We start from the raw sequence: 11207 nt of genomic DNA, 5'->3' as shown, positions 1-11207 counted from the left end.
ACCCCCGGTACGGTGCCTGTACTTTTGGACAGTACCACCCTCCGAGCAGGGATCTTTAGGGGGCAAAATAACACAGACAACCTCCAAACAGTTAAATACACATTTCTAGCAGGTCAATAACTATTGCACTGACCATTTTTGAAATAAAACAAAAAAACCTTTTGCTTATAAAGTATTTTGTTTTTGTGGTGAATCTGTGACAAACAGGAATATTTTCATGATTCACAACACGTGTGCATCTTCATACATAATATACAGACAGAGCTGATGTTCCCACTCTGGGATGGTAGTTCAGATGGAGGTCATTACATCTGTAACAGGCACAGAAGGTGGAGGAGTATAGATGGAGACGTATCAGTAGATTGGGAGTATTTAGTGAAACAGTGGAAGCATGACAGCAACAGATATTTACAGTATTTGTGTGTCAGAACAGAAACATAATGGTTCAGATCAGAATAGTGAAGTTGATGCCTGAAACACTGACGTGAAACTGAAACACAACAACACATAAAACAAGATAACATACAGACGAATAAGTAGAAAACTGCAGAAAAAACAAGCCAGGAGTCACATAGAAACGCAAAAAATAGATCAAATATAGGAACACACACACTACAAGAGCCTGCGTGTATGGGTGCAGACTGAGTGCAGACTACTAGAATCAATGAGATGATTTGTGATATATCTGATACTTGTAAATAATGTAGTTCTTATCATGAGGAAAATCAATTAATGTCATGCATGGCTGAGGGGCAGTGAGTTCGAGAGCTCCTGTTGCTCTGCACATAATCCATCTCGAGAGGTTTCCTTCCCTCCTCGTTCAATATTCAGCTGAATCTCCTACTGCAGGGCTGCCTGAGGGCTCATTTCAGTTTGGGTCCCGGTTATGGATCTAATGCACGACGCACTGTTCGTGGTGCACCATCACTGAATGAGCGTAGGGGCATGAACACAACACACGACACACACACGCAGTGCAGCGTAGACCGGCTCGCTGCTGCTCGTGATGAACTTCCCGCCTACATTTGAAAACCACACAGGCTCTCCATCGTGACTTACTGTCGGCTTCACCAGAGGAGAGACAGAGTACAGAGAGGAGGCGAGGATGGAGGAAGGAATCCTCTCCACCTAAATCTACGCCTGGCTGGGTGTGTTTCAGCACCACGGACAGCAGCCAGCAGCTCTCCGGCTTCGTCGTCCTTTTAATCTTCGGGCATCCTCACATCGCGTGCTCACAAATACAACTTGATGGAAAAGAGTGTAAGCCACCCTCCCCTCGCTGGAGAGGAATATTTAGACGGCAGGACAGATCCCATCAGGGTTTACCAAAACTACATACATCAGAACAAGTGTAGCAGTCGTTTAATGCAGCTACTCCTGGTTTCCTACTGTTAGTGAACATCGATCTGTTGTTTCAGGATGGAAGAATGTCAGTGTCTCTCCCGCTGATACTGTATTTATAAGTTATTTTTTATGGTGAACCATAATTTGTGTCCATTAAGTACAACTTTTCCTGGATGAATAATTGATATTGAGATCTCTGTTGTTGCGTGTGGTCTGGGCATGTTTGCATACATGTGCTGTAAATGCAGCCCCTCCTGCTCTGCCCACGGCGAAAGATGCCAACACAGAGAATAAAAGATGAAGCAGCTCAGTGAGGCGGGGCTAACCTGAGCGCTCATGTTAATGCCCCAGTACAGCTGGTAAATGTGCCAGAAGAAACTCAAGGGCTCTCCTGAACCCTGCTGGGTTCTTTATTCCATTTTCTGATAATTTCCACAAACAAGATAATTTTTTAATATGAAGTTTCCCCTCAATGATGGACCAATTAATGAACTGCTTATGTGCAGAATTATAAAAACATGCATTAATGACTCACTGGCGCGCCTTTTAGAAAAGCGTTACCCGCTAAATAGACTAAAAAGTCAATGCTGATAATTAGTGTGAAACTAGTGCACGAGGCTGCCTCGGAGAAATGAGAGCAGGCTGGAGCGCAGTTTAGCTGTTAGCAATTATGTGCTAAGAACAACAAGCTTAATTCAAATGAAGTGTCCTCAGTTGTCTCAGTTTTAATGTTGCCTGAGTTTCTTGGAGTCGTACTCGTACACACACACACACACACACACACACACATTAATAAACACAGTGTACTGCAGTAATGCCACACCGGGTCTGTTGGGGGCTGTGGTGATGACTTCACCCTCTGTTTAGTGGAGTAATCCTCAGCTGGAAACACAACATCACATTACCAGCTCAGCTCTCTCACCCTGTTTATTTCACGCCGTCCTGTCTCTCTCTCTCTCTCTTCACTCTGCTGTCTCTCTGCCTCATGATGTGTTCACTACCAATATAAAGAATTAAAGAAAAGAAAGGATTTTCCACCAATGAAATCTTTGTTTCAGCTGGTCCAGGTCAAAATGGGAGAAAACCCGATCAGTCAACTGTCTCACAGCATCTAACACTGTATGACGAACATCACAGCAACTACCTGAACCAAGTCCAAGACAATATGTGGCCTGAGATCTCGCAGCAGCTGGGAAACAATGAAGGTGTTAGCTGATCACTTGCTAACGTTAAATGTTAAAGAGCATCAGGTCAAGAGGGAACATACTGGGCCTCAGTCATGAACCACAAATCTGATGGTGAAGTTTATTTATTAACGGGACGGTGACCAAAGTGGAACACGGCACCGCAGATGATTCACACCGGACCTGGTGTGCATAGTTTAGGATCCAGCTTTTAGAAAGACTTGGTTACACTAACAACTTATAGTTTATTGGTATATCACAAAACTGTAAACATTATAATAACCAACATTACTAATGGTAAACCTATAGTTAAATAAACTTCAACCTGATATATCAGCTATTTCACTGGTGACAATCAATGAAATGCTTCAAACCATTTATTCATTAATTGTAAAGGTTTATAAACGTCAGCCACACAATATTTATAGATCAACTAAGAATGTAATTAAAACCTCAGTTTCAACTTTTAAATAAACAAATGCTTAATAAATAATCTATAAAGCACTTCATTACTATTAACTAAAGTTTAATTAACTATAAATGTACTGTTATGAAGTGTCTCCTGGTACAACCACCTTATACGGTCCAAACTGAGCAAAGCATATTAAGATTGTCCTTCCACCACTTCCTTACTTACATCAATAAGCGGTGATTAGGAGGTTATTGAGGAGTTGTTGTTAGTAGTGTTTGTAGAATATGCTCGTACACAATAAGGTGCTTTAGCATGACCAATAATTAGCTGATGTGCTATTAGCATGCATGCTAATAAGCTGCTGGTTAATGTTGAACATGTTCCCTAGTGAACATAATTTCACCATCATTATGATATAATCTTACTCGCTATCTGTTCGTCACTGCTGACACACATGTAAATGCACCAGCATCACAGTGACCTAAATGCTTTGACCACAGGCAGGTCTCATACGTGGCATTAACGTTACAGTAATGTAACCGTAGCACGCCGACTGTCAGCGGTTTCCACTGACCTGCTTAGACTGTAGTGTCGAGGGAAACATGCTGGATCTCTGCCCAATTAGATGTGTTCCCCCTCTGAGAATAGCTTTTATTTTACAGAGGCTGTATGATTAAAGCTGTAAATCTGGGTCAGTAAACACTCACAGGAATGTTAAGTTGCTAAACGCCTCACTGTGATCGTTCCACATCTTCAAAGCTCAAATCCAGATGGTTTATAGGGAGAGCGAGCAGGTAGGGTTCAGTGTCCTGGTCAAAGATGAACAAACTGTTAAACACAAACACCAACTCAGAGTGCACTGCAGATCAGAGCTGTATGGATACACCAGGTCCTGAAAATCATACTCAGACCGACCTTAATGGATCAAAAGAACCAGGCAGGTTAGCGTCATGTCATCCTGCATCATCAGAGCGGAGATCAAACTCCAGTCACTGACAGAAGGTTGTGCAGCACTTTAATGCTTCAGATGTGTTTATTTATGTTCTTTGGTGTAACGAGGAGATAACGAAGAAATAAGGGATTCAAAGCATTATTATTATTATTATTATTATTATTATTATTATTATTATTAGACGAATAATGACTGAAAGGCAGAGACAGCACAGAGGAGGGGGAGGTTTGTGTGAATAGTCACCCACTTTTTCACGGCCTAAATGCAGCTCAGTCTCCAGGATATGATGTTAGCAGTTAACGTTCTGCAAACCACAGATTCCTCCGAGGTTGACATTCGGACCAAACACGGCCTATAACTTTCACACTACGTGCTTATTAGTGGAGTTTCACATCGGGAGGCGGAGGGGATGGTGGTGACATTTTTACAAGCCACAAGGCTGCGAAACACGCAACCACAGTTCCCGTCTGTGGTGAAATGTTCCAGATGTTTTTGTGGCGAACAAAAACAGCATCTCAAGCCAAAACACGATGTTTTCCTAACCAAGCGGTATTCATGCCTAAACCTTAGCAGAGCAGAAGCACGGCGTCGTGACGAGACAGAGTCCACAGTCTGCAGATGGAGTTATTAGTAGTTTAGCTCTTGATATCGTGTTAAAATCACATCTGTTATTATAAATCCTGTGGCTGCGTCGTTTGATTTCACACCCTGAATCAGACCCAGTCCACACCTTCTCTGTGACCTGCCTGTTTTGTTTTGTTTTCCAGTGTGATTGCTGCGTTCACATTTGCCTGAACGAACTGATCTTTGGAGGGGAAATGCTCCCGGTTTTAAAACAAGCCAGGTGTGAATACCGTGTAAGGGTATTAGCCCTGTCATGAGCAGTGCTCCCTCTCCTCTTCATTAATGCTGTGATAGGTTGAGCCCCCTATAAAATCTACACAGGATAAGTGGTTTAGAAAATGGACGGACCGGTCAAGTTGAATTCAAAGTGTACAGAGAGGCTCCCTACCTTAGAGCTGGATGACACATTTTAATGACTGTAATTTGATTTTAATGGCTATAATCCAGCACAGAGGCTGTTTCTGTGAGGAGGATTGCCTGTTTCCTACGTCACACCAGAGAATCACTGTATAATACAACACAAACCTCTAAAAAAAAAAAAGGACTAAATTAGCAAAGAGACTCTGTGTGATGTGTGCTTGTTAGCTCGTCGCTTTGAGATGTGATTAAAAGGCCAACATCGCACCCTGAGGACGGGGAGACGGAGAGAAGGAGTGATCGGCCGCGAGCAAAAGCAATCAGCTTGATTTGCTGTCAGTTTCCACAGGCGGTGTGGATATTTCAGCACGTAGGATTCTGCTCGCCTTAATCATTTGCCAGTGGGAGAGTCGCAGGAGACGAGGGAGAGAAGGAAACTCCTCGGAGACGTGCTGCTAGCATGTATAGCTTTAGGCAGAAACACTAAAATAAGTCTCTGCTGTCTTTGAGGGGAAAAAGGGCACAAAAACAAATGATCACACGTGTCAAGGCTTTTTGGCTCGTAGCTTTTGCTTTTATAGAGCTGCATAACAGCTTAAAGGCAACTCCTTTATCTCACAGTCATTTAATGGCTGTTAAGCTGGAGTGAACACAGACAATGACTGAATTAGTCACGTAGACTCCTTAATAGTTACATCTTATGGAAAAGCATCGGATTTCTGCTGAAGTACATGAAGATTTTGACTTTGGGGGAAATTAATTATTGATTTTGTGAAAGAAGAAATAATATTTGTTTATCTTGTAATTCTGTTATTTGCAAATAAAGTATTGAGAAGTACATGTACACAGAGATTTTATCACCCTGTGAGTGTGGACAGAGCCTGGCCTAACAAACGACGTGCAGACGAGGTCATTAAAGTGTGTTTAAAGACGTTGGCAGGTCGCTCCATCATCTGGGAGGAGGCCTGATCAAAAGGCGACGCACAGCTTCCCCTACTGGATCTCTCCGAACACGAGTGCACAGCAGTGACGGATGAGCACGAGCAACGGCAGCACAATGAAAAGCCGGTTGAGGAGAAATAGGTCAGGAGGAATAAAGTGGAAACAGACGAGGAACAAAAACAACAGAAGAAAACAAAAAGGTGCACGTTTGACAGAAGAAGGACATCTTCAACACACCTGTCACTTTCACTCTGACCCACTTTTATGGCTGCTGCATGCAGAAGTGTGTGTGTGTGTGTGTGTGTGTGTGTGTGTGTGTGTGTGTGTGTGTGTGTGTGTGTGTGTGTGTGTGTGTGTGTGTGTGTGTGTGTGTGTCAGTTTCTCCACTGACCTGACGAACGTCAAATGTTATGTAAACCCTGCCGTGTGTGTGTTTCAGTCGTTATCTGGAGAATGTTTGTGTGTGTGAATCTGGGACGTCACAGTTAACTTTATAACTGGTAACTTTAAATTATATTGTGATAATTTTACACAATATATATATATATCTCAGTATTTTGAAAATCTCCTCAAAAGCACTTCACAAATGTGATGAACGGGCAGCAAAATCAAAAATCACAATATCTTTGACTACTTTTCTGAACATATACTGGAGGGATGATGTTTGGTACTTTTTGCTTGATAATCATCAGTAATCAGGATATAATGACAAGTCTGAGATGATATACAGTCTCATATAATAATATAATATCACACACAAACGCACACACCGCTAACTGGCTTTGCTAGCTAGCGGTCTGTGCAGTCAGGGTGTGGTATGGGAACATTTCCTCCAGAAAGATCAGGGCGTGGGATGGGAACATTTCCTCCAGAAAGACAACAAAGTCAAATGTAAAACGTGTGATCCAGCTGAAGATGATGACGCCGCTAGCCGAGGGGAGAAAGTGTGTTACAGTGAGTGTGTGTGAGTTTAGCACTTCCCGCTATCGTTCATTAAAAGTATTAAATATTATGAAATATTGCTGCGTATGAGCTGCTGCTTTTCGCTTTGACAACAAATCCTCCGCCATCGTCTCGTCGCTCAACTCTGCTGACTTGCGTTGTGTGATAAGTGAAATGTGACTCCTGCTACTTTATGCACTGGAGCTGCAGAGTTTGTAAATGTAACATCTGTTGTCTGATTAAGTATTAATAAATAAGAAAAAGTGAAACGATGTGATTGGTGAATGCCACTGCAGCATGCCTAATGTGTGCTGGTCCTGATATGCTGCCAATACGAAATCAAGAGCTACTGTGACTAAACGCACTGAAAACACTCTGAGAAGAGCAAAGATGAGCTAAAAGTCCAGCTCCAAATCTACATCACAACTTCCTGTCACTTCATCGATGCTGCCTGGGAGATGTAGTCCAGTGTGCTCCCAGTTTAGAGCCTCTCCTTCAGGCGTCTCAGAGAAGCTCACCGAGTCAATAAAGCTCCTCCTGTATTTCACATCATGTCGAGTTTCTGCTTTAAAATAAACCGGAGAGATTCAGAGATAACTGACATCTCTAGTCTGAATGCCTGAAAAACCTGTTTTGATGACATTTGGTAGAAACGTGGTGATGTTGGCTGAAGTCAGACGGGCCGGGGGAGATTTCAGCTCACTTGTAGTTTCAATGTTTTTTCTCTTTGCATAACAAATTTAAATGAAACAGAATCACTGTCCACCCTCAGCAGGTGCATGTCATGGGCTGTCTGTTGAACTGTCCATCTGTCTCACACTGCGCCTGTCTGTCTGTCCGTCTGTCTGCGTGTGTGTGTGTGTATCCGTGTTATCTGTGAGTGTGAGAACTGAGTGCTGTGCTGTGCAGCCCTGGGGGAGGTGAAGCTGCATTCAGGAGCCTCTATGGGCGCCACAAAGCTGCATTCATGCCACTGAATAGCTGTTTTCTACAACCAGGCACTAGTCATCCCAACTCCATTGGACCGCCTCTATGAGTTACCACTCTCCCTGCCTTGGTATGCAAAGCCTTATCCAGCAAAAACACAAATGGTGGGATTAACAAAAAGACACAAAACACACTTACATGAAAACACTGAAGGGAGACGTGACTCTCATTTTTCAAAGGACGAGCTCAGTTCTCATCCCGTTTACAAGGGTTTAAGGATTTCCTGTTTCTTTCGGCTCTTGTCGTACCTGCTCAGCCGTCACTCCACGTTCACATGTCACAGATCATTTACAAAGTGCAGGAAGCAGAGATTTGCATATTAAAACAATATCAATGATCACACATTTATCGTGTTTGATGAAAAACAGAAGCTGTGGTGATAAAATATTTAGCTCTGTCAGTGCGCCCGCTTTAAACCTGCTTTACTTTCCCACAATGCCTTCTGATAAGCCCCAGAGAACAGACAGGGACCACAGGCAGCGTGGCAGGAGCTCTCCCTGAAGGATAAGTTTGTTAATATATCTTGAACATGACGGCGTCTCTGTGATTACAGCTGTGCTCCTTCTGGGGACATCATTCTGTGGCTGCCACCTGTTTCAGAGTGGATTTCTCCTTTACAGTGTGACGAGTCATCGTGCGGACTGAAGGCTTTAAATGCATCACGCTTCATGTTCGGCACTTACACTGTTCAAAGTGATGTGGTCTACAAAGAGCAATATTTATAGTTGCCTTCCCACACTGTAGCACTGTCAGACTGTGGTGGTGGTGTCCTGGTATCATGGCTGCCAGCGTGCACTGTGAAGCTCTGTAAGCTGTGATGTAATTCTGATATTTGATGTTAAAAGGCTGCTCGCAGAGTAAATCAAGAGGCCTCAGCGTGCAGCCACAGCTGGAGTCTAATGAAGGTATCAAGCAGCAGAAAAGAGAAGAAAAAAACACAGCTTCTCATTCAAATTCAGGTAATGTCTCTTTCCAATTAACAGAGTGCCGGAGTCATGACTCCACACATTGACTTCCTGTCAGCAGAGTCCCTGCTCACTCCCACGGCGAACACCGGTGCACGCTTTAGCCTGATCGGTCACTTGGAAAGGCCCGGGCAGCTGTCAATCGATAGCGCTGACTATTCAGGGGGAGGGAGGACTGGCACCTCATGTTAAATCCTTATGCTAATTCTGTTGGACTGTGCAAGTTTCACACCGAGCCTCCAATGCACAGGAAGTACGCTCAGCATCCACTTCACTAGATAACAATGTTCACTATTGCAGCGGATCTGTCATCATCCACCAGAGAACAACTCACACACACAAACATAAGTAACTGAATAAATGTTGTAGAGAGGAAGTATAAGGTAGCAGAAAATGATAATACCTCAACAATTGTACTTACTGCAGGTACAGTACTTACTGCCGGTACAGTACTTACTGCCGGTACAGTACTTCAAACATTTTGACACCAAGATTTTAATTTCTACTGCAAATGCACATCAGCTCTGATTAATTACTTATAATCAGTATCAGCCCTGGAAAAAAACCACACTGGTCGACCTCGACTGATCGTCTTCGGATCAGTCAGACCAGAATGATCCACATTAAATACACTTTCTTCATCCGTGTCAGTGTGAAAGTCTCCACAATCAGCGACATTCATTAAGTCAGGGCAATGTTATCTTACATAACAATGACACAGTCTGGTACACGAGCTTTAAACCTGGGAGAAGGCAAAGTACGGCGCTAGTATAGAAACAGACAACCTGAGGGGAGGTATTGACTGTGGCAGGGATGAGCACAAGAAGGTTGTTTTGACTGAACCGTCATTAAAATACATCCCAGAACAAACATCTGGACAAACTGCAGGAAAGGAAACTGCAGCACAAAACAAACGAGGATAGAAAAGCACAGAGGTGAAACAGAAGATTGTCAGCAGAGCTAGAAGACAACCTACAAGTGTTCAGACAGGATACAGGAGGGAGGGAGAGGGAGGGAGAGGCTGCTGAACCTCCAACCCTCATCTAAAAACATTCACTCTCAATATACTGCAGTACAACACTGGCTGATAAATCACTGCTGCCCTGCTGGAGAGTCACCTGCACCGTCCAGTAACACAGCTCAGCCTGATGCGCAGGACATGAGAGTATCTGTCAGCTGCAGCTAATAATTATTCTCATTGATGATTGACCCTCAAATGTCTCGTTCTGTCCACAACCCAAAGATATTCAGTTTACCGTCACAGAGGAAAGAAACCAGAAGATATTCACATTCAAGAAGCTGGAAACAGGATTATGACTTTAACAGATTAATCGATTGATTCAATAGCTGACAACTAATCCAGTGATCGTTGCAGCTGTAGTAAACTGCTGTTCCTTCCCATCATCACATCCATTTCACTTCCCCAGCTGTCAAACACACCCGGTGGTACCGAACTGACCCGGCCACCTCCGTCTGCACCTCTTACATTTACAGAGGACGGCCTGATGCAGGAGTCCAAAATACTGAGATGCCACCACAACACTGAGGTCAGGCACCATCTTAAACATCTTCACACAGTCAGATTACATGTTGATCAAACAGATGATACTGACTGCCAGGACGTGACAGAAGGTCCCAGTCTCAAGTGCCTCCAGTAGCACAGACACGAAGGTGGAGGACTGTATGGGAATATTGTGGACACAGAACAGAAAGTGCTATAAAGTCCATACAGAGTCCAACAGAACCAGAAGCATCCCTTCAGATTCCATCACAGCTGCCCACAGTGAAGCCTTCAGGGTCCAGAAGCAGCAGATTGAATCTCGTGTACTGACTGTAATGCTGTGACAGCATACGTTAAATAGACCAGGCCACACACACACACACACACACACACACACACACACACACACAGCTGCAGACAAACATCACATCTACTCACCAACTCCGATCTTCTCGTCCTCCGTCGGTGTCCACATCATGTCCCGGTGTACAAACAGCAAAATCCCCGAGAAAGTAAAAAATCACTCGATGCGTCGCTTCATGGAGATCCGACAGAGGAGTCAGCAGAGAGGGCAGAGGAGGAGGAGGAGGACCGGAGAGGCAGAGGAGGAGGACCGGAGAGCAAAAGTTTACTTCAGCTGTTGTGAGGAATAATCACTCTTCAGGTGTGGAGGCTGAACCAGCCGCAGCTGTTTCTAACGAGGAGCAGATTATATAATGATGGAGCTCATGTCAGGTTTGGAGTGACGCACGGCGCGCTGTGTTTGTCCATCTCCTTCTGCGGATATGCGCTGAAATGCTCCTGCAGAACAACAGTGGAGATGTGAGGAGGCTTCACAGCACCAGGGGTGTGATGTCTGTGCAGCAGCAGCAGCAGCAGCAGCAGCAGGAGGAGGAGGAGGTCAGGGCAGGACGCTGCAAATCCCTGCCAATAAAAACCACAGGTCTGGTTCGATGACGAGCTGTCAGACTGAGGATGTCGAGTCAGACCATCACCG

At 44.1% G+C, this 11207-nt stretch overlaps 1 protein-coding gene across 1 annotated transcript in view; it reads right to left on the bottom strand.

Annotated features, from left to right (window-relative positions):
• The window catches only part of LOC140998281 (dedicator of cytokinesis protein 3-like), a 192382-nt gene extending 181598 nt beyond the window's left edge, over window positions 1–10784 (bottom strand). Inside the window, exon 1 of the mRNA XM_073468510.1 lies at window positions 10649–10784. Within this exon, the coding sequence (XP_073324611.1) occupies window positions 10649–10688 (40 nt within the window). The 5' untranslated portion in view covers window positions 10689–10784. The remainder of the gene's footprint in view (window positions 1–10648) is intronic.
• Between the last annotated feature and the right edge of the window lie 423 nt (window positions 10785–11207).

This window comes from Pagrus major, chromosome 6 (assembly GCF_040436345.1).
Source record: "Pagrus major chromosome 6, Pma_NU_1.0".
NCBI lineage: Eukaryota > Metazoa > Chordata > Actinopteri > Spariformes > Sparidae > Pagrus > Pagrus major.
The sequence above is the reverse complement of the archived record's forward strand: the minus strand, read 5'-3'. Positions and strand labels throughout refer to the sequence as shown.